The 25,704-nt window shown below is 30.4% G+C and overlaps 1 protein-coding gene across 2 annotated transcripts in view; it reads right to left on the reverse strand.

Moving 5' to 3' along the window:
• Positions 1–9,224, reverse strand: part of LOC129958379 (ubiquitin carboxyl-terminal hydrolase 2-like) — a 56,162-nt gene extending 46,938 nt beyond the window's left edge. The window contains exons 1-3 of one of the 2 annotated variants that reach the window (XM_056070836.1): positions 8,970–9,224; positions 7,821–8,832; positions 4,924–5,022 (exon numbers count right to left, since the gene is read on the reverse strand). In XM_056070836.1, the coding sequence (XP_055926811.1) occupies positions 4,924–5,022; positions 7,821–8,291 (570 nt within the window). In that variant the 5' untranslated portion in view covers positions 8,292–8,832; positions 8,970–9,224. Of the gene's footprint in view, positions 1–4,923; positions 5,023–6,165; positions 6,404–7,820; positions 8,833–8,969 lie in introns of those variants that run through there. The other variant, XM_056070837.1, reaches the window with a different exon arrangement.
• Between the last annotated feature and the right edge of the window lie 16,480 nt (positions 9,225–25,704).

Genomic DNA, 25,704 nt, shown 5'->3' on the forward strand with positions numbered 1-25,704 from the left:
AGATGTTAAGATGCTGTGTATAGATGTGAAGATGCTATGTAAAGATGTTAAATCTGTGCTCTCTTCATTTTGTAATTATCGTGTTAACTTATATTTCGAACAGCCGGACAGGCATATTTGAATGAAATGTACAAATTTGTTGTACATACTATATAAAATTTCATCCGTTTAGCACAAAGCGTTTTTGAGTTATCTTTGTCACAGACAGACAGATGTCACAAATGTGTTTTTTGAACTCAGGGAGGTCTAAAGGAGAACGTTCGTAAAAATCTCGAGTTATCATTTTGTGACGATTACAATAGTTTTTTGTACTACGTATACAAGAAAGTAAAAATTTCATTTATCCCCCCCCCCTCAACTAAAAAGCTTAATCGGAGAGAATTCGCGAGATCTAATTATTTTATTTGGGAAAGAATTGTATGTTTGCGCTTTGTCTAAAATAAAAAATCGTTATTGAGAGCTTACATATAACCATGCCGAGCAAAACAGTGCAAATGGGAAACTCTTTACTTTGATTATGCATTAGAAGGAAGTTAGAAGCTTAATTTGTGATGATTTAGCATCTCTGGAATATAAATATTTATCTGAACTCCGACTGGAGGAAATTTATAAATGTGAATGTTTGGATTTTAGTGCGCTAGATTGGCAATATCAACCACTGTTCACCTGTTTATGTGTCGTCCTTGTGATCTGACAATGGTTCAAAATTGTGAGGTATCTCAAAAAACAACCTTCTTGCTGAGTCAATATTGTACCGTAAAGCAGCTAAAATGAATGCATAGGAGATAAATTAATATATGGGAAATAAAAATTTATTAGATTAATTTTATCGGTTTTTCTACAGAGTTCTAAAAATGGATGCTTTAATTCGAAACATCTACGACGTCATAATTAGATTTTCCGATTATAATTTAAAGCAAATGATTAATTATTCATAATTAATTACACAAGAAGAAAATTGCCTCGAGTATCATTCACTCTCTAAACAGATGCCCTTTCAATCTTCAATTTATTTTATAATTTCCGAATTTTTATAATTCCAAAATTTCAAAATATAGTTATAAATACATAACTACATTCAAATCTCTTTTCTTTTTCTAAAAATATCAAATTACTTTTGATTCGTTTATGAGGGTTTTTTTAATCACAAATTTATTTCGTATATAGTTTGAGAAAGCAAAACAAGAGCATTCATTTAAATGTTAGAAAAATTGGAGTACCACTGCAATAAGTTAACAAAAATAAAATACTTTTTAAAGTTGCTGTCATTTCTCTAAGGAACTCAAGAAAATGAAAAATTCTACCAATAAATTTGACCATTAAGAACTACATATTTAACCCTCTCCATTCCAAATTATTATTGATTAATAAAAAATATTGAAAAATATCTAATTAATATTTCAGTTTGAAAATTGAATCCAGTTGAATGAGTTAATCTCACCCATATTAACTAATTAAAAACATTCCTTCCCATATTATTCATTTATATCCATGCTATATTATTATTTAAGAATATGCCAGTGCAAGTAATGAATCCGTTAACTATGAAAAACAGATGAAGTCGGTAATAAGAGGTATAACCGGGATGGAAAAGTTTAAAAACATATTTAAATAATCACTTCTAAACCCGTAAATAGAGATGGATAAAAATCACAATATTTAATTTTACAATTTGTTTATAATAATTTACATTTATGAGACGATACATATAAAATGTAAAATACGCTTCAATTGGCATGAAACTTCATTTTTATGCTATTACACTTTTTGTGGTTTAAAGAAAACAACGTTTCTAGGAGTTATTGTAAAATTCAAATAATTTATGACAGAAAAATTCAATCGGATCCATTTTATCCGTCAGATGTTTCTTTATATAATAATTTATATTTAGAATCCGTGACAAATCTTGCGTGAGGGAAACGAACTTTCATTGTGACAGTTAGGAAGAAGTCGCGTGAACTGATTTCATTTATTTACGATAAAAAAAATGTATTGATTTGGCTTCATTATAAGTTAAGAGTAGAAGGCACGTGGCAGTTCTGCTCTAGAGCAACTTGTGCTATTTATGGCTGCTGGGTGTAAAATTATCACTGGAAGGAAGAGTCGACGTCTAGCGATCTCATTTCAAAGCGTGTTTAATTTTATGTCTTTCGCGAAGAGAAAATCAAAAGTACGGTAAAAAATAATGGCGGTTATCAACGAAAAGGAGTAAATCATTTGATCTTTTATTTAAACTATCTCTGTTAGCCCGAATAGGATCATTAGTTGCTTCAAAATAGTGATAAATGTTAGTGTCCGTACAGTTAACTTAAGGGAACAGAGGACTTAGAAATATGTAAAAATGGACGAAAATGTGCAATTTTATTTTTATTGTCTCATCACCAAAATATATATTTATATTCAACTAAAATAGTGTCGTAAAAATGTATTATGTTCGATAAAATAAATAGTTGAAGGACTAAAAGGAAAAAAAGTAAATCTCAATGTCTTTTCTCAAAATGATATTGTTATTAGATTTAAGTATGTTTGAAAAGTTCCAGATGAAGAAATTAAATGAAATTGGTAATAAAGATTTTATTCAAATATTAAAAGAAAATGGGATTTGCATTTTATGTTATGAGTTTTTTTAGATAGTTAAAAGTCAATTTTAGTTCAGTAAAACATAAAATTCCTATGAAAATTTGGTAAATTTGCATAAAAATATTTCTAAAAAATTAGCATTTTATTAGAATTACAAAATTATACATAGTTTTGTACCAAATGAATTTAAATTAGGTAATTAGAAAAAAATAATAGAAAATATTAAAAATTAAAACGCCTGGAATATTTTGAAATTTTTAAAAATTATATATTTTGAAATTTTTAAAAATTATATATTTTTAAATTTTTTTTAAATAATATATTTTTAAATTTTTTTAAATAATATATTTCATTTTAAAATGTTTTTTTAAAAATTTTAATATATTTATATTTTAATGCATATGCATATTATTATTTTTTTTTCATTTTATGCACTAACCGAATAATTCCCCAAAGTGTTTAATAGAGTCCCCTTAAGGGAACATTTTTAATGAATTTAAAGCATTTGAAATGATTTAAAACATGAAATATATAAAGCAATTCATAATTTCCTTTTTAATGTCTTGCCAGTTCTATTTTACCGATTTGAGCATTTATTTTTGAATAAATAAATTAGGACGAGGACAATAAAATATAAATGCTTCGAATAATCAATTTCTAATTTGAAAATAAAATTATTAATATGTTTAAAGATTATTAAAGTAATAAATATATTGCTATTATTAAAGAATAGATTTGTTTGCAAGGAAGAAAAAACTCAAACGCATATATATTAGCATACTTAAATATTATTTGCTAACTTTCAAATACTTTAAAGAAAGAGAAATCTTATTAATCTTAATATTCTTATGACATTTCGATTGACTACAACAATCGTATCCATTCACTAATAGAAATAATTTTAAACGTGTTTTATATAGTTGTCTCTTGCATAACGCGACAAAAATAGATGCGATTAGTATTTATACAGAGCTATAAACAAATCCGAGTAATATTTTATAACAAAAAGGAAATGATCCCAGAAGTTGATATTTCATTAGCCGCATACAAGCCCGGATTATCAGATAGGAAAACTAGGCAGCTGTCCCGAAATTTCTATATGAATTTTGCGGTATTTTCCAAATCTATTCATTTTATGCTTCATTTAATTTACAAGAACCACACATTCGAATTATTTCAAATTAAAATCAAATATCGATTAGATACTAAAATATTCTAAAATTCCTATTTAATTATCTTTTACAAATTTTATGTTGTATTGTTTAAAAATACATATTGCTTTATGTTTTTCAAAACTGTCTGATTCTATGATTAAATAGTATGCACATTGTGTTAAAAAGACTTTTTTTACTATATTATTTAAATCTGCTTTAAATTTGAATCTTGGATTTTTGATATACGGCTCTCTCGAAAGTTGCCAATATTTAAATGTTTTATCATTTTATCAAAATTTTCTTCATAAAGTAATTAAAATCAATACAAAAATATCTGGTGTGCATGAAAAGAAGCGTTGACCTTAAAGGCTGTGCCAATATGTGCAGTTAAAATTCAAACTGACATCTGACACTGCATGCTTTAATTTCCTATGATGCAGAACGTATTACCTTTCTTACCCTTGCTTGTCCACGGTATAATAATAATAATAATAAAAAAAAGCGAAAATTACTATACTTTAAAAACTAGCAACTTCATGGACTGTTTAACTCAAAATGTTTTTTAATCATATCTTACTTATTAGTTTTGTTGCATCAGATATTTATTTTCAAATGACACTTCGATATATATAAAATATTTGAACGCATAAATTCAGCTATATATTAAGGACTAAGCCACGTGAACAATGGAAAACGCTGGATTTTCAAATTTAACAATAAAGACAAGAACTATTAATTGAGACTAATATTTTTTGAGAGATTATACAATAATTTTCAAAATATTAAAAAAAAAAAAAATTTAAGAAATTCTCCAAAAAATTGTCATGGTGGTTATTTATTATTCGTTTTTATTAATTATGATATATTCCTTTTTATTCATTCCATTTAATAGATTTGGATTATTTCATTATTAAACCATAATAATTTTTTTAATGATTTCTAAAATTTCAAATTCTACGTATAATGTAAAAAAATTCTTAAAGAGGATATATTTTAATATTTTTTAAACTTTTCTTCAAAATTTATCTCGGAAATATTTTATTTTTATACCTGAAATATATTTTATGTTGTAATGAAAAAAATATTTGTGGATCGAATTTTAAGAAGTAAAACTAAAAATTTCCCCCCAAATTGAAAGAGTTAATTAAGAGCTATTCAAAAAAAAAAAAAAAAAAAACCGAAATCTTACTGTATTTCCTAGATTATTTAATCCAACTCGCACTCCTTTTCTGTCATCTGCATCATCGGTTTTATCACATGACCAGGAACTGGCTTTGTACGAAGGCGTCTGAAAGAAAAATTAGTTTACATTTCAGTCACATCAGTTCTAAAATTGCAGCAATAATGTAAATATATTTAATAAAAAAGAATGAAATTAGAAGAATGAAATTTTATAAAAAGATATAAATCGATAATATTTTCTATCAACGAGACAACTACACCCCCTCTAAACAGCAAATGAAGCTATTGTTTCGTTCGCAGACAGTATGTTATTTCCTTGCAGAAATGTAATGTTATAAATTAAATAGTATTTGAAAATGTATGCTATCATTTCGTATTCGGGTGAAAATTTTTCAGTGAACTTTGACGCAGATGTCCTCTTAAATATGCACCAATAATGATGCGTCTGATTTTACATTGTTATTAATAAATGAAAAACATCCGATATGTTTGTGAGATTCCAGATTGTTGCAGTAATAAAATAAGAATGAAAACTCAGTATAGGTTGAAATGAATGTCATTCCTTAGCAAATTATGAACCAAACATATTCTACTGAATAATAGCTATACTTCGTGTACTTTTGAATTAAGAATATAATGCTTAGAGTTAAGTTAGAAATGATTATCAAGTTTAAATACTGTACTGAAATACTAAAACTCTTAAGTAAAATTAAATATATTTCATTAAGTTTTGTTGTAGAAGGCATGCAAAGAATTGTATTTTTTGCAACGAAAAGATAAGAGAAAGTGTGTTTTATTATAAAAATACAATTCACAGAATTATGTTGAAAATAAAAGTAATGACATATTTATTTTAATTCTTGTTTATACTTATAATAAAAGAGCACCAAAAGCAGTACCGAGTCACAAATATGTTAAACAGAGCGCTAACTGTTAATTACGCTCCCAATGTAGTATTACATTTGAATAAAACAAATAGTTTCTAATCATATTATATATATCTTGTATCTAAATATTTCCATTTTAAAGTCGATAAAAGAGCAAAAATGAGTCATAAATTTGATACAAATAAAATGGACATTTGTGATGTTTCTCAATAAATCTGATGTATTTGAGTAATTTTAAGTTTAAATCAATTTAATCAATCCTAAACGTGGCACACAAATGATACGTTCATCGCTATACAAGTAAAAGTATGAAAATCAAGAATGGGTAGAAGAACTGAAATGTACTTGAAAGAAAAATTTACCTTCCGATGAATGTTCACTTTAATCCGCGTGTTTGATATATAGAGTAAATAAATGAGAAGGAATGCAATCCCAATGGTGCAAAGAAGGAAAGGCGACGTTTCCAAAAATAAATCATATATGTCTCTGAATGTATGTTGTATGAATGTTAACAAAGTAACAACATGTTTATAACACAGTCCTTGAGCACGGCCTTTGATTCTTTTCTTCGTCATCATTTCCGGTACTATTGAAACTCGAGAGTAGCATGTGGTGAAGAATTCTTCCTATGGGCAGCTTGCCATGATGTAGCCATTGCTCTTCTACCAATATGCGACAGAAATAGCTTACTCTCAAATCGCTTACTTGAGAGAGGCTTACGAGCAAATCCTCAAATCCTCTGCAGAGAAATAACCATTCATTTCTCGGCTATCAATTTTTAGAATTTATTTGTTATGAGTTTTGTACTTTATTCCCTTACATATTATTTTTATTGCTTCTGATTATAAAATGATATTGTAATGTTAACTATCATTTCCTAAACGGAGATTTATTTATGTTCACGAAGAGTTGAAAATTGTCGAGCATTGCTTCTTTAATGATTAGGTTATGATTGCTTGTATCAAATCGTCGTTTTCAAAAATAGAATTATAGCATTATTTCATAAAGTAAAGATTAATTGTTAAAATTACATTAAGATTATCTGATGATTAGTTCAATTGATGAATGCAATCTTAATTATATCGAATCGCCTGATGAATTAAAAAGAATGCCCTAGATAAACTCTCAAACATTATTATAATGTAATGTCAACCAGACACTACATATTAATTCTAAATACTTATATTAAAGAAATCAAAAATATATTTAATATATATGGAAAGTAGTTTCTTGTCTCAATATAAAATTTTAAAAAATGGGTCATATCATTCGAATAGTAATTGATGATTTACAAATATTATCGATTTTCTTATATGTTTATTGGATATCAATTAAATCCTCTCTAATTATTATTCAGATGACTTATGCAACGTCGAGTATTATAAAAAAGCATTTATTTGACAAGAAAAATCAAAACAAGTCAAAGAAATAAGTATTTATAAACTTCAAAAGAATAGCCCTCATTTCCTTTTAAAACAATCTCAATTAAAACAAGTTTTTATTAATCCTACCAAGTCAATAATTGCTTAATTATATAGAATAGCAACTTTAACATATGATTTTTATGGCAATTGAAACTAATTTTTACTTTTTTGCAATAATGGAAATCATATTGTTATTGAACTACAATCTATAAAAAAATACAATAACTGCAAAACATTTAAAATTTCTTAAATATAAAAGATCGGTTAATTTTGTTATGTAGAATCTTTTTAATTTCCCTTTTAATGCTGATATTTCTAGAAACTTTCTTCATGTGTATGTAAATATTCTTTATTTTTTCATCATTTAAAAAGGGCAATTATCTAGACATATAAACGATATGCATAATGAAGAAAGGTTGTAAAGGAAGATAATGTTAAATTTTCAAATTGCGTATTTTATATAAAGCAAAGTATACAAAAATGTATACTATTTAGAAACCAATTTAAAATACAGTGATAAATATTTTGCTACATTAATTATATATTATAATTATGTTCATTCATTTTCTATATAAAATTAAAAGACATCTTACCTTATCTATAGATGATGTGTAAGCTGGCAAGGAGAGTCTAGAACTCCTCTCTGGAGTGTGAGATGATAAAGATGATGAAGAATTTCTCCTGGATAGAGAAGGACTTTTCCAGGCCAAATCATTGCTAGTGGTAGTAGATGAAGTTGGAGATCGCCATTTATAATCACTTGTATTCAAAATTGCACTTGTGTAGCTGCTTACGGAAGTGAATTTCGGTACATGTGATGTTAAGCTAGAAGACGACACGTTTCTGGTCAGAGTACTTGGTACGTAGGTACTTGGGGAAGAAAAGGATGATCTGTACTTTGAGGAAGATAATGTTGAACTGAAAAGGGGAGGTTTGTATCTGTAACTTGATGTACTGGAAAGAGTACTGTAGGTATTACTTCCTGAATAGCTTCTTGTGGAAGGAGAATATGTCGATAATCTTGATGATGACAATGAAGATGAATAGGCATTATATGGCGACATTTAAATAAAGGATTTTCTGCAAATTTGTTTGCAATTTTGTTTAAATAGAATAAAAGTCTTGATATTGTTGCTTCCCTACAGTTAATCCTATAATTTCTGAACTACACGATTGTAAAACAAACTATTCAGTACGTTCAACTCTATAACTTATACTTTCATTGCAATTAAAATAAACGCCAATCTTCCACGGCCACTTTTTTAGCGAAAAATCAACATATTGTAACAGATGACAACCACGAATTACTTAGATAATGACACCATTTCTAAGGCCCACCTTTGTATTTCAGTATATCCAATTGCTTATGAAAACGGAAATTTTTAATGCATGTGCGAATTCAATTCCTTCTTTCTATTCTGGCTATCATGATATAAATTATTTATTGATGACTTCTGATTTTCCTACAATATCTAATTTTACTAAGATAGAGATGATTTCTTTGGCATAATAACGTATCTCATAAATGCTTTGCTGATATTGTGCAGCAATTAAAGAAGCAGTCAAGATGCAATCGCTAATGGTGATAGTCAAATCATTTCAATCCTGTAAATGAAAAAATGAAGACATGAAATATTCTTCGAAACTCTGAGAAAACCTTATAAAAATTTTAAGTTGTAAAATAAAAGGCAAACACACACAAAAATCAAATATCATCAATAAACAGGGACAGAAAGTTTTACCTTTAAAATTCAGCTGATTTGTAACCACACCATAAAATTAAAAATTCCAATTTTTCTGTTAAAGATACAAAATCTGGGATTTCTTTTTTAAATCGTTCAATCCTATTTGTTTGAAATTTCAATTTCAAGAAAACCACTTATGAGCATAATTGAAATCGCTGCTTCATTCATCTCCAAAATGCGCGCAAAGTGCGATTCTGAGAGGAACTTTTACATGATGCTTTTAGTCCCCCGAACAGCTTCTTTGCTGCTAATTTAACACGGATAGCCAGAGATATCTAAAAATACGAGGATTACGTCATGCGGCGAACTCGACTTCCTTGGAGTCTGTTATGGATAGAAACATTGGAAAGCACTCTTTTTTGAGTCGGATAGTATCAACTTCGAGGGAAAACTCTCTTCTTTTTACTTTTTCAAAAGAATATTTAAAAAAAAAGATATTCAGGAGAGAAAATTTAGTCCTCCGTGTTTTGAACGTAGAAGATTGATATCATTAAAGATCTCATTTTAATTTTTTTTTTCCCCGACTGCCACAGACAGAAATGGAATGTCTAGATAAACAGTCGTGAAGAACTGGAAAATCAAGGTTTTTTCTTCTCCATTTAAAAAAGGCTTTATTGATTAAAATAAAAATTTAAATTTTTATTGGATTCAGAAAACAGAATTTTACGTCATATTGATAGAGAGGGCAGAGACCTAGACATTAGACGATCCTTTCCAATTACAATTTTCGGGGTGTGTGAATCAATTTGTACAACTTTTATTTTGAGAATTTTTAAAGTTGATCAAATTCTATTTATATGTATTTCTTTCATTTTAAATTCTATTCTTTCATTTTTTTTATTTCCAAATATTTTATCATACAATTTCTTTTTTTATGTAATAATAATTCTAATGATAGTGAAATAATCTAGAGAATGAGGATTATTTAAACATATATATTATTAAAATCGTATAAAACTCCTACGCGCAAATTATTTTTGTAGATTATTTGCGTTATAATTTCGGTTGCTTTGAATTTGGCTAGCTACCGTTTTCAAGCAGTTTAGTTTTAGTTCAGTTATACTAACGTCCGGCTTTAAAGCAACTCTAGGGCTATTTTGGGACGGACCTCGTAATGTTGAATCTCGTTCAGATGACGATGACGATATCTGAGTTGCCAACCTCCCCTCTTCAAACTTCCACACCACACCAGTGGTAGGACGTTTGGCCCCGACGGATTTAAAGTGCACCAAACCCGCTTACATGACGGTTCTTTGGTGGAATCGGGTCTCGAACCTGGAACCCTCTGGGGTCTGAAGCCGAGACCTTACCACGAGGCCGCCGCTGCCCTTTTCAAGCAGCAAAAAGCCTTTCAGGTGGACTACGCAATTCTTATCAAGGGTCAAATGACAAAAATTTGAACCTCAAACTTCTGCACCACGCCAACGGGAGGACATTTGAATCTCGACAGATTTAGCATTCATAAAGGCTCTTATACATGGCGAATCTTCCGTGGAATATCTTCGAAACCCCCGCCCCTCTGACCTGACCTGAAGGTCACCAGGGTCCATAATAGATTTGAATGTGTAGAATAATTTTATCTGGGAAATTTTTGAAATGAATTTTACTGTTTCAAATCTATCAGTAAATTATCATCTTTATATGGGAGCAAAAGCTGTTGATAACAAAATTTTACGTTCCCGCCCCTGTAAGAAACATTATTTTTGTTTCAGCAAACTGCATCACCGTTTTAAATACCAATCAGCTTAAAAAAATGTAAGCAATGATAGATAAACTATAAAATGAATACTGTAACATAGCAGATTGTTTCGAAAAACATGTTAAGTCAAGTGCATGCATGATTTTTTTTTTTATTTAAATGATCAATTCATACGTACGTAAGATTGAAAAATAATCATACAGTCTGTCAAAAATGTATTGGAACACACTACTAGTTCACATGTTTTTATCATAATATTTTACTTAACTATACAAATGAAATCAAAACAAACAAGTAAATATTATTTTGTCATATACAAATCATAATAATTCAAACAAAACTCTCATATTAATGCAATTATGGTTATAATTGAAAATAAAAGAAATCAAGTAAAAAAAAGTGCTCAAAAAAGTATTGGGACACTTCCAAGTAAATTAAGAAGAACAATGTAAACTTAAAAGCCAATATATTGTTGGACCACGCTTTTATGACCTCTCGTAAACTATTTGGCATAGATTTGAGCAATTTTTCGCAAACTGATCCATCGATTTTGGCCCACTCTTCGATCAAAGGTTTTCTTAAATCCTGCTTGTTAGAAATTTGATGTACATATTGTGTTTGCTGCAAATAATTCCACACATGCTCAATGGGATTAAGGCCAGGACTTTGTACAGGACTCTTAATAACACTAGGACAGTGGTAGAGGGCCCATAACTTGCAAATACCAGCAGTATGTTTGGGGACATTATCTTGGTACAATTTAAAATGCCTTGAGATTCCCAGTTTGCTCGCACTTTGCTTTAAGTTTCGCTTGAGAATGTCAAGATAGACGTATTTATTCATTGTACCATAAAAAAAGTTTATTTAAATTGTTTAAGCTTTAAGTTTCCGACACCAGCGCTTGCCATACAACCCCCGACTATTTGATTGCTACCTCCATATTTGACAATAGGCTGTAAATTTTTGACATGCATAGCAGTATTTAGTTTCCGCCAAACTTTTTGCTTGCCATCCGATCCGAAAATGTTATATTTGCTTTCAACAACAAAGATTAAATTTTCTTAAAATTCTCTTGGCTGCTTTACATGCATTTTAGCAAATGCCAGCCTAGCTTGTCGATTTGCTTTGTTGATGTAGTGCTTTCTTTGAGGTACTCTGTCATAATATATAAGTTTTCTTAAAATGCTTCTCTCAGTTTCAGGATTAACAGATTCTCCAAACTTAATTTTACATTGCAGAGTCAATTTTACTGTACTAGTTTTTGGTTTAATGTGAACTTGCTTCAGAATCCACCTCTCTTCACGTTCATTAAATGTCCTTGGACGCCCTGATCTTTGCTTGTTTTTAATATTATTTGTTTTCTTAAACCAATGAATAGTGTTAAAAACAGTAGATTTACTCCATTTAAAGATATTTCCTATACAGCGAACTGATTTTCCATTTTTCCAATAACTAATGATTTCACACATCAACCGATTATCTTTTTTGCTTTTCTATAAATAATGTTATCTGTTGAAACTTTTATGTTTAAAATTATAGTCTAAAAAAGTGGTAGTAAGTTCATTTCCACTGATGTGCTATAGATTTGTTGAATTTCTCATTTCAAAAGTGTCCCAATACTTTTTTCGACTCCTATTTGCCTTTGAATTATATTTGAAAAGTTAGATAAAATTATATTTATAACATATTAATAAAATTTTCCTTACAAACTATACATCAAAGATTCAAAGATTTCTTGATTCATTTTTGTTTATTATAATGTGTTAAATAGTTTTATAAACAGCTTTGTATTTATTCATGCCAAGTGTCCCAATACTTTTTTGAGTGATTGTATGTAATGAGCATGTGATTTGTTTCTAAATATTTTCTCCGAAAAAACTAGATTTTACAAAAAGAAAATAAACCTGCCTTGGGAACCTCGGTCATCCAGATATTACTATTTATAGCGCAATGCAGGATGTCTACTTCAACCATTATTGTTTGTTAAATATGTTGACTGTGAAACACACAAAAATTCGAACTATTTAGGATGCTTATTAAAAGCATGTCTTTCAACTTCTTTTTTAACAGCATTCATAAAGAAGTCATCATCCAAACCCTGGCCGCGAAGATCATCAATATCTCAAGTTAGATTTGTAAACTTTCTGTTATTATATTTCATTCTTTTCGGAGTTTCTGCAAAGCCCAAGAAGCTTTCAGTCATTTTAATTTACTAAAGGTAACATGCCGAACAAATGTCGATAAATGCTCATGATGGCTTGCATCTGGTGTATATTCAAAGATTACGAAATAATATTTGGATAATTTTACGTTATTGTCTATAGAATTCAAAATATGATAACAAAATTTGAAATTCATCTTTAATAAGGCACTCGATAATTTTAATTTATTTGTACGAGAATGGTGTAATTTTTTTGGAATTTTTCAGAGGTTAAGCTATCATTTTTTCTTTCCACGTAAAAGGTTTCAGCTTTAAAAATCAAGACTTCTAACAAAAAAATAGTTTTTCCTTTTTTTTATATGAAATAGTATTTCAATTACCTACTTAGTTGACGGCTATTTTATTTTGCATTCTCAAAATTAAATCGTTATTAAAGTTTCAGCTTTGAGTAAGAAACATTATTTTTATCTCACAGTGTTCTTAGCATAATGGTTTTCGAATCCATGATCTTCAATCAAAACTTCTTGAAATGTGGGTTTTATCTCCAAATAAGAACGTAACCGCACACATGTATTTTAGGCCGGAAATATAATGACAGCGTTATGACAGCTTTTATTATATTCTTCAATATCAACATGCGAAAGTTTAAGAAAGTTAACTTGATTTGAAACATTTCATGAAATATACAGAATCAACTACATTTCTTTATATTTTTAATGGGGTATAAGTACAATCACAAATATCAATCCTTCACAATCTATTATACGCATTCTCAGTAATGCTTCCAAATCAGGATCCTCAAAATAGCTGCCTGCAAGGCACAACAAAATTCTTTGCGTCTTTTATGCGCAAGGATACAAGTATCGGTTGAGAGAGACGCAAAAACGTTTTGATTCTATGCAGAATCAGGTCTGTATCTGTATCACTCCTATGGATGTGATCTCTCCTCAGAAAAAGACAAGTTGGTCGTTAATGGGACATTTGAACTTCATTTGAGGACAATCGCAGTGATAAGCACACAAGAAGGTAAAGCATTTGTTTTACCTATGGGATTATGAACTAAATGCTTTCTATTGTTAAGATATTTGTTTTGAAGACTTGATAGTAATTGTATACTGGGGCAAAACACCTTAATTAAGCAAAACGGACAAATATAAAACGATACTTTATCGGAGTTGTTTGTTTAAAGATAAATTAGTGAGGCTGATTGGCCTGGATTTCAGCTTCTTAAATCTGGAGGCGACTCAGCCCTGAGATTTTTAAATTGATTCATCGAAATTCACTGCTCCCCAAAAAGTACCATTTTTACTCATTGCTACTAAGTTGGTTGTTCGATTGACCCAGGAGAATTCGCTGGTGTTCAGTCGTGTTATTTAAATTTGGTCTCTATATAAAGTGAATTCTGAAATGGGAACTGTATAATATTTCTGTATACAAAGTCTAAATAAGCGATTTATTCTATATTTTCTAACTGAACGTACTTGCATAGATAAAACTTTGCTTTCAGTACAGTCTATAATAATAATAATAATAATTTCTTAGCTTATTTTTTAAATTCTTCGTTATATTTTATAATTCATGAAAAGCAGAATTAATGAGCAACAAAAATCTTTGAAGTCATAGAATTAAACACTTTATTTCCTTGTGGACAAAAATTATCTTTCTTTTTCTCCGATTATCGCCATAGATATAGAAGCATTACCTAACCATATACAAATGGAGGCAATCGGGATCTACTGTTATTCATATTTGAAGGCAAAGTTCAGTTAGGTTGGAGGGCCTAAACTGTACAAATATTTGTCAACAGGTTGGGGAAAAACTCGAAAATCAACATAAGAAATTATTTCCTTGTATAGAAATACTTGCCAATAAGAGCATTTATTTTCACTTGTGAAAAGATATCAGGCTCCTGTTATACTTCGAATAACTTATTCATCTTGGTTTTATTTCGAAAATAATCGCTGCGGACAAGATACTCTTTGAAAAAATAAAGGTAGTAATAGGGAAGAGGGACAAAGTATCAGAAAAAACATTACCTTTGTCCTTGTTAGTTTCTACACTTAGTTTTCAAAATAAAATTGCGTTACCACCAAGGTTTATTTTTTTCAGTCTACATAAACTTGGACTTGTATTATTAGCTCCTCTTTAGCATTTGAATTTGATTACTTTGTTCAAAAGTTTATTTCTAATTATAAAAAGGCGAGACTTGTTTGTGCTTGTGAGCCAACTAAAAAACATATAACCAAATCGTCTTCTCTGATTAGGGGAAAAGCTCCTGAAAAAGCAGAAGTAACCCTGAAAATTTTCGGGAAAAATCTGTGTAATTTGTGTGATGAAAAAATAAGAGTTAATTAGCAAACTCTTGCCAATTTTAACTAATTTCTTTTCTTTTTTTTATGGATAACATCAAATTAGAAAGGAAAGTATTCAGAAAGGAAATTCACTGAAAAAATGCTTGGAACTAAATTCGAATTATGTTTTCTTTAACATGACTATGTATCAATACTAATTCTACGATGAAAAAAAAGAATCATTATTTAGGGTCGTGGAAAATCTGTTACGTACCTTGACCAGCTTTCATTCAGAAACAATTTTACGGGCTTCTAACTGATAATGGTTTTTTTTAATGCTAAACTGATAGTTTTTAACTTCTAATGTTTTATTAATATCATTCTATTATAATCATATCTTTAAAATGAGATTTAACGATGGTTAAAGAAAGTTACAAAATAAAATATATTTAGCTCATCTTTATGCGGTAATTTGGAAAGCGACTAAGTCCTATCGATTTCATTACACATTCATGAGATCAAATTTTAAATCTAAAAAATGTCTTAATTTATCCAAGTTATTTTTTTCCTTCTAGCACTTTACTTTTATGATGAACTTTTCATCCTGAAAATTCAATTATCCTTATTTGATCTTTTCAAAATTTATCAATGTATTTACGAACTCTGTAATGTAAGCCCTGGAAAACCATGTAATAGAAATGGATTTTCCAATGGTGCGGCGAAGGACGCACGGGGTACAATCCATTCTGCCCTCGACTTGAGTGCCAAAATTTACAGATAGACCACTGAAACTTAAGATGTTATAAAATCAAATTCTATTCTAAGTAGCAATCGTTATTAAAAATGCTTCATAGGATGCGTTGCGTATAAAATGATATTAGTAGATTAACAATTTTTGTTAAAAGAAATGTAGTTATTTGGTAAAAAAAAAAAAAAAAAAAAAAGTGGTTATAATATGGAATCGGAAAAAAACGGGGATTTTAGAGAATTTTGAATTTCCTAGAAAATCTGATCGAAAATCCTTTTCTTTTGGCAAAAAATTTCGCAAATCCTTATATAAAATGCATTCTTTTATAAAATTCAAAAACTGTCTTGAAATTTATGATAAAAATTCATCGAATTCTAAATGTAGAATAATAAAAACGTTTTTTTAGTACGTACAGGGAATCCATAATTAAAGTTCATATTTGCAAGGCGTCTGCATCAAATACTATGCAGTAGAATTTCATGAAAATTGGGTACTGGCATAACAAAGTGATGGGAAGTTTATCTATCAAAAAATACGTTCCATAAACAACCACTAGATGGCATATTATAGCTTTATAGAGGACATACCAAGAATTTACAAAATGTAGCAATTCTCTGTTTTCAAAACATGCTCGATATGATATCCATCATTGTCTAATAACATCTGGGAGCGTATATTTGCAAGCTCAACTGTTGAAAGTGGTGTATGCCGGGGAATTTTACGTATATGGCGTGCTATGCTATCTTTTTAGTTTAGAGACAGATGTAATAGGATTGCGATTTACCATCTCTTTGAGGTATTCTCACAATTAAAAGTCGCAAGGATTCAAGTCTGGTGATCCAGAAGGCCAAAATGCTGGGAAAGGGCGACTAATGATTGCGACGTCACAAAAATGGTGGCGGAGAACTTGTTACGCATAACGGGTGATATGTGGAGTAACACCATTTTGCAAAAATACTGTTGTTGAAACACGTCGTCTAGCTTGAAGTGTCGGAAGCACGGATTACTCCAGTAGCTATGTGTATCGTTGACCTAATGAATGAAGCAATAAAATCACACTAAACAGCTACATGCGAAAATTATAAACACATTTTCATGTATTCATGTGGCTTTGTTAAAGCCTAAATACGAAAATTGTGAGTGTTAATCGCACCATTCAGACGGACGTGGGCTTCATCCGTCCACAAAATGCTCCATGGTCATTCATTTTGGAGCTAAAATTTCGCAAGAAACTGCAGCACAAAAGTTTTTCAACTATTAAAATCAGCTGGTAAGAGCTGCTGTACAACCAACAGTTTATAGGAATAGTAACGTAACACAATTCGAATAATTTTATGAAGCATGGAACGATGTTGCTCAACATTTTCTGCAATACGCTGAAAACTAGTGCTGCCCATGAAATGGGATAGTCTGTCTTTCTTCACTTGCGTGACTACATCCTCCAATACCTGAGCTGCAACATAAATTCGTCCCTCTTGGCTGAACAATCAATGATCCTGTTACTTCAAATGTCTTGATCATTTTTTTAGTCCTTGGATAATGACTGGACCTTTTCGTAACTTCTTCAAAGAAAGAAATTTTAGCAATGCTTCAACAGCAAAGTCACCGTTTGGATAAAAGAATTTCGCAAGTAAAGCACGTTCCTGAATAGTCAACGCCATCTTCCTTAAATTCGACTACCACATTTTTATATCGCATGTTCTACCACGCGAGCACAGGATTACTATGATTACGACATTTACATATACTGGAAGAACTGTTGCATAGCGTCATCTAGCTTTGGTTATGGAACATTTTTGCTAAATAAAATTCCCCTCATCTCATTATGCCATTACCATGAATTACCAATTTTCATGAAATTCCGTTGCATAGTATTTGATATAGACGTCTCGCAAATGTGAGCTTTAATTATGGACACCCTGTATACAAGAAATAAAGACAAAAATTAATTTTCAAAGTTGAACATTTAAGCTTCTTTTTACAAATTTTTTTCAATGTAAACTATATGTAAAATATCGGGGTTTATTATCATTTCAAAATATTTAAAGAGAAAGAAAACACTTATTTTAAAAAGTATGTTTTTATGAAGTAAATGGGGAGATGGGAATGAATTTATAGAAAAAGCATGGAGCCAGCAATAATGGCTACCTGAAACTTCTTCGCTAACTCTTTAATAACTGAATTATCTTTTTTCTCACGCCAGCATAAAAAATGAACCTAGGATGCCAGGAACATAGCATTGGTGGACAATAATTACGGAATATTGTTATGAAAATTTTAATCCAAAAATTACATCCGTTGCAATGGGTGTGCGGTGAAACAGTCCAATAGGCTCTATAACAAACAGCTATGTTTATTCTTCAGGGAAGCAGGAATATATAACATAAACAACAAAACATAGACGAAATATACGCAAAACAGCACTTGCAGTAAACAACAAATCCGTAATAAATAATTGCAACAATTTAAAACTCTTTGAAAGAACTCGCAGGAAAGGGACTTCTCAGAACTCTTCATGTCTCTTCAACGGTCTATTACTTTCAACTGATTACTCGCTTGAACTGAGCTCATCTGCCTACTCACTATTGCTTCTTTACTCGACTGGCTACAACTCTGTCTCTTGGCTTTTTATAGCTTCCATAACAGGGTAAAGAAGGTTGTAGTAAGATCGCCGAAACTCGTGTCCTGGTGGCCTATCTATAAGATTCTTGTAATTTCTGAAATCTTGGATTTTGTCATTAAAGTCGCTAAATTCGTCGGCAAGTTGGGGGATACTGATCTGGCATCCATGCAGTAGCCATTACGATTTATGTAAAACTGTCATCCTTGTCAGGAAACATACTACGCAGGGAAACAACATTGCAAATTTATTACAAATTAATCTTTGGCGTTAATCTGTTGTTCGGATATACTAAATTTTAGACAACCTTTTTCAGATCGATTGTAATTTAACATAGAACTACAGATGTAGCAGCTACAAGATTGCATACCAAATTTCATTGATTGATGTCATTGCGTTTATGAATTATTAGATTTGCATCCAAGCGGAAATACAGATCAACAGACAATCAACCCATTCACAGAGTTGGTTCAAAATATAGGAATCAACATTTAGAATGGTTAACTTGGGTGCCAAAATTTGTTTGCCTAGTTCTTCACGTTTTGTAATTATCGAATTCATTTGTACTCGAACAACCAGAAAGACGTCCTCTGAATAGGTTTCGCTCGAAATTTGACAGAAATCTACAAATTTGGTCTTCATATATCAAATTTTACCCGTCTAGCTTAAAGCATTTCTGAGTTATCGTGTTCACAGACAAACATAAACCCAAAAATGTGTTTTATGGATTCAGAGCCTGAAACGTGGAGATTCGTTAAAATTTCAAGTTCGAATTTTTTAATGATTACATTACTTTTTCTAAACTTCGTATACAGAAGATAAAAAAATGTGTAAATATAATTTTCGTTTTTTTTTAAATTAAAAATCGCACTTTTTCTTAAATACAGCATTTTTAATATATTTTTGACCACATTTTATTTTTTTTACTAATAGCCAATAAAATAAAAGTTAAAGTCTGACAATTAGAGGTCGCACATGTGCTAATGTTCCAAAAATATATGCGTGCTCTAAAGGGTTAAAGGTTTGATGGATGAGATTCAAGAGAACGCTGATATATATGTGGTTCTAACAAAAAAAATGTGTTAAGAAATTTACAGAAATATTCTTGTCCAAATTTCAAGCATTGAAACATCATGGTCCTATAGGTAAAATTTGGATCCAATATTTTAAAGTGATTACCGTTATAAAATAATTCATTGAATCGAAGAGAATGAGATAATGGAAGCTCCAACTTCAAATAACAGCCAAAATATTGCCTTTTTCCGTGACAGCTGCCACTTTTTGTATGCTGTAGACGTTTACAGGGTTTTCCAAAAAATGGAACAAGAGTTTATTTCCCTGAATGTTGCACCTAGACATATACTTCTAGTTACAAAGTTTCGTTAAGTAAGGTGAGCAATTGTATGAATACAATTTTAATTCTGTGGAAACTGACAATAAAAAGTTTTTTAAACATTAAAATTTATACGGCCCTAATAGTCTAAAAATTTCAATTAGTAAAAAGTTTCATACAAAGGTTTACGCTTCCGTCTGGAAAATGTAGAGAGATCGTTTTATTTCTAAATTTAGAGAGCCTTGTTACAAGCTTAAAGGGAAACATTTATTTTAGAAATACTAAATTAATCAATATTTAAAAAACTGACTGTTACAGTAATTACAGTACTGTAAGCAAATATTTGCGTAGTAAAAGATATTCAATCATCATTACTTGGAAGAAATTTTCTACTCACGCATACTGCTGCTGACTTTGACAGGCCAACATTTGAAACTTTCGTCTCATAAAGAAGAGAAGAGAAACGAGGAATTGGGCCTTTAAGGTACCTGAGAGAACTAGGGTAATTCGGAATGAGGAAAAGAGCTCTTTGTTCGCAGTCGCGTGCCTAATATTAAGCTTTCTTCCTTTTCAAAAAGATAGAAAGAAACGTGTTCCAGCAACGACGAACATTTGAAATTTTGGTGATTTATGTTGTATGTCATCGTAATGCAGCTGCATGTGTCTGTGCGTGTTTTTAGAAGGATGAAAGTTTGTATAGGTATAGAAAATGCACATTTTGATCAAATTCTGTATCAGTTGACCATTTCTTGAAATTTAATAAGAGTTAATAAGTACATTATTACTTTCTAATTCCGTCCTTCTAATAAGAAATTTTAATATGCATATTATCCCTGAAATTTACAGAGAATGGCTCATCTCATTCAAACACCAGTTAGATGCATGAAAAAGTGGTCTAAGTCAATAAATTTTGCTTATAATATCTTTACAAATTTTTTAGATACTATTCATTTCATTATCCTGTGACGACCACTTTTCGACGATTCTATCTCACTGAGGGGTGAGACGCGGAAGGACTTTTTTGTTCAATTTTTTTCACGTGTTTGATTTTTCCTTCGATTCTGACCATATTATTTTATTTTAATTCAGTCCACGAATAATCCGAGTTTACTTTATTGTTAAATGTAAATATCTCTCTCTTTCGTCTTTCCTGTCACCCCTATTTTGACGAATTAAACCCACCTTAACGCATGCGCAAAAACGTTGAAAGTTTTAGAATCCGTTGGCAAACAATAGAAATGTGAAACTTTGTTTACGCACAATTGAATGCAAAAAAATTGTTACTTGACATTTTTGCATTATGGAACCCTATAAAATTAATTAAAAATTTTTTTTTTTAATTTTCACAACATTTAAGGAATATTTATACAATTACCTACCTTATTTAAGAAAATTTCATTGAAATTCGAAATACCTGGCTACGCTCAACACTTAAAGAAAGGCTTGTTCCACTTTTTGGGATAATCATATTTGTAAGACATGCTTGACTTGAATAACAGAAGGGAAGCAAAAAAATGTGAATAGTTAACAACACATAGTAACTTTACTATTCGGGAAACAGGGAAATTTTAGTATGTTACGCGGAGTGATATAACTATTGAACATTCATAAATGAGAAACATAAAACATTTAAAGTGATGAGACTGATGATGACGAATCAGAAATACTTAACGGGTGTGAATCGAGCATGACACCAATAAACTTCCGAAATTTATTGGACCATAAACATCAAAATCATCAAGATTAAATGAATTGGTTGATTCATTTATATATCATTATATATATATTCTTGTTTATATATCGCATTGAAAATTTCAGGTTGCATTATTATTATTATTGGATTAGTATATTTTGTACAGTTTTAATTTCTTTCATGTCGTTTTTGTTCGTGTTGCTTGTTACTATTGATACTACTTAAGCATTATAGAATAGAAAATTGAGAGAATAGATTAGGAAATGCTTGATTTAAATACTTTCAGTCGTTTGTCAAGGGATTACTCATGTCTGCCATATAACAATACGAAATGATGGACAACACCTTGATATACCAAGCATTTGATCCTCATGTTCCATTCGTTTAAAATGCCAGAATATATTAAAGTGGGCCACAAATTGGCCATTAGGTCTTATATTCCCAATCATTTGCGATGTTTCAAGTGCTAGTATTTTTGTTACTCCAAAGCTTCCTGTCGTGGAACTCGATTCTTCAAAACCGGACTCTTCTCCGGTTTCAAAACTTGTACCTATTGTGAAGAAATGAGCCATAAAAACTCTGACTGTATCCCCCAGAAAAAGGCTTCAATTTTAAAAAGTTCACATGCTTCTTTTTCTAACTCATTTTCTTCGTGGATACTTGAAAAGGACATGATTGCTGAAAAGGTGATAAAAGGCATTTCATATCTGGATGCAAATCAAATTGTGAACGTTCATAGGCTGGTTGATAGAACTAGCTATTCTACAGTTGTGAAAGAAAAGAAACTCTCGAAGCAAAAAGCACTCAGATCATACCTATAATCCTGCATATTGATTCTGCTCCATTCCAGCCATCTTACACGCCACTTCACTTATAATGCTGCCACTTCACAAGACTTAAGGATTTCTAAACCTAAAATTAATAACTACATTGGAAATCCCCACAAAATATCTGAATTTTGTAAGAAATCACCCTGTGAAATTTCTCCTAAGCCTCATACAGGTAATGGACATCTTTCAAAATTTTGGAAAACACCACCATAGCAAATAACTGCTTCTACTACAAAACTGAATAGTAAAGATTCCAATTTCAAACAAACAATGAACATTGTCAATCATGACAAAACAATATCTTCAATTCCTAAGCGTACCACTCCAGTACAGTCCGAGAGTGTCATGGATATGAGTACCTCGGGTGCTTCTGAAGATATTCTGGGATACAATATCAGTGGAGAGTTGGAGACATCTGATGAAATCTATACTTAATCTCCTCCAAAAACACAAAAACGGAAGAGAAAATATATAATCCCAACAAAATACAAAAATAGATAATGTTATTATCTCACCTTTTATTTTAATAAATCGTTGTTTTCATATCTTCATTTTGAGTTTTAAACTTTTTGTCATCCGTTTCCTTTTATGGGGCTTTTATCAGGCATTTTTTAGCACAAAGTGAGTTTGTTTAAATTTTACTAAAACACTTTCTTACAAGCCTGTTTTTTTTTTACTTCAGATTAAAGATTAGTAACATAATTTTAAATTTTACTGTGATTGTTAAATTACCATACGTTTGACGCAGCATAGCCGAATCTAGCTTTTGTACCATTAACCACAAAACAACTAACCAATCTCGCATACCATAACAGAGTCCTACTCTTAAGAGTTTCGTGTTTTGTATTGTGATTAAGAAAATCAAGTACGCATTATTAACATCTTCTTTTCGTCCGATTAAAAACAAAATTTGGTGTAGATCTACAATTTTGGTAACATAGAACATAACCAAATTTCATTAATCGAAGTAACTGCAAATTTTAATTATAGCTTTTACGGTAATGAAACATTTATATTAGTTAAAAGAAAACAATACTGACTTCAAATTCCCTCTCATTCTTTTGGCTGACTACCTGGTTCGGAAATCAACAGTCCGGTAAAACCTTTCCTATAATTTAACACCAAGCTGCTTAAGAACCTTCGAACGATACTAACATTTTTTAACAAAATTCATTTGGTATAATAACTTTCACAATAGTATGTATTTCAAAGAATTTTTTTTTTCTAAAAAGTTCCTTTGTTTGATATAAAACCCTTAATGATGCTATTTTATTCAACAGAGGAACAAATTTAACTCAGTGTGAAATGATGTTTTTTAAGTTTTTGGAAATAAATGTAAGTTTTATTTATACGGTTTCTAATATTAAGTACAGACAGTTGAAAACATTTAAAATTCTCCACATTTTAACTTTTCTTTGTAGTAGGGAAAACCAAGACTAGTTTTTACACGTGGCAAGTTATGATTTTCGAATTTTAAACTAACCACCAGTTGAAATTCGCTTTTCTTTAGCGGAATAGTAGCTCTCATTCGTCTGGATTCTTCAATGATTTTTTGGACTGATTGCAGTTAATAGCAAATATATATACAGGGTGTCACAAAAACCTTGACCGCGGCTTTTTTCCCTTAATATTGATCGTAGACATACATTGTAAATTACAAAGTTGAATAAAAAAAGGAGCAAAATGTTATGAAATCGATTAAAATGTTCAAGGAATTTAACTTTAAAAAAAACAAAATTTACATTTTTATACGGACCCCATATAAAAGAATTCCCAAGGAGTAAAATGTGCCCCATCCTCTAATAAGGTCATGTACAAAATTTCAGAATGTTATCATGAAAATTCTCAAAGATATGTTAAAATAAAGTTGGAGAAGGGTCAATAACAGATTAAAATGCAAATGTTTCAGCTTCAGTGCAGATGACGCGACGCAGAAATGCATCATAAGAAAATAAAATGTGCTTCATATCTTTAGTTTTAAACACAAATTTTAAAATCTATGCTTCCTGAAAAAATACTTTAAAATTTTATATCATGAATTACAGAATATAATTTAAAAATAGCACAGTCAGTGAACTTGTAAAAAATCTTATACAATCTTTCATTAAAGTAATCTTTCCTTATGTAATCTTTCCTTTAAGTTATTATTTCTACACATTTTTAATAGTTTTCAGACAATAAATAGTAAAATTATTATTTATTTATTCAATCATTACTTTCTTTGTTCATTTGTGTACGACCCCTAAAACATGAACATCCAACATGATTTTTTCTCTTTGCGAACTCATATCCAGGCATCGAAAAGTGGTTTAAGTCAGCATTTATGTAGTTTCATATCTTTAAGCTTTTAGTGATAAAATGCTGAAATTTTGTACATGACCATATTAGAGGATGGTGCACATTTTACTTACTGGGGAATTTTTTTGTACGGGGTCCGTATAAAAATTTAAATTTTATATTTTTTAAAGTTTAATCCCCTTAAAACTTTAATTGATTTCATAGAAATTTGCACCTTTTTTTACGCAACTTTGTAATTTACAGTATATGGCTGCGATCAATATTTCAGGAATAAAAGCCGCGGTCAAGGATTTTGAGACACCCTGTATGTGTGTGTGTATGTGTCTGTGTGTGTGTGTGTGTGTGTGTGTAATGATATTTGAAACTCTAATTTCAATTTATTTAATTTCCAAGGTTTTAACTTAATTTACCCTATAGTAACTTCATTCTAAAATATTCTCTTATTTTACGATCCGATTCCACTGTTTCTACTTAATTAATTCAAGAGAAGCTTTATAAAATTGCTGAATCGGCTAAACGTCGACACATTTTCAAGCTCCGCGTGAAGGGCTAGAAAAATGTCCAATAAGCACATTCTTTTTGAAAAGATCCTTGTGTTTCCCTTACTTGTGATTGACATGCGTCAAAAATCCCTATCGAAATCTCATAATATATTAGCACTATGAAAAAATATTTTCCCTATCAATATCTCAGGTTATATAAGACCAGAGATAAAAGGTTCAAGAGCTTTTCCCTCATTTCTTATTGTATCGTTCTCTGTTGTGTGTTGCTCGACGCTCCTGCTTGAACATAATGCCTGTTTCTCCAAGATGAAATAAAACGACGTCACGAAATCGAAAGTTTCTTCACTGTCTTCGAAACTGTATTCTGCTTTACATGAAATAATGCTTAAATATATAAAGAGTCGACAAGGATAGTTTCCTGTGAAAAATTGTCAAATGAACTAAAAGAATTAAAATTAAATCCACGGGTGAGACTCCAACGTTGCATTGCGTCTCCGCAGCTCGCCGTGCATCAAAGATGGCTCTGTACTGGTGCGGCCATTCGATCCAACGCTGT

Source organism: Argiope bruennichi, chromosome X1, assembly GCF_947563725.1.
Source record: "Argiope bruennichi chromosome X1, qqArgBrue1.1, whole genome shotgun sequence".
Lineage (NCBI taxonomy): Eukaryota > Metazoa > Arthropoda > Arachnida > Araneae > Araneidae > Argiope > Argiope bruennichi.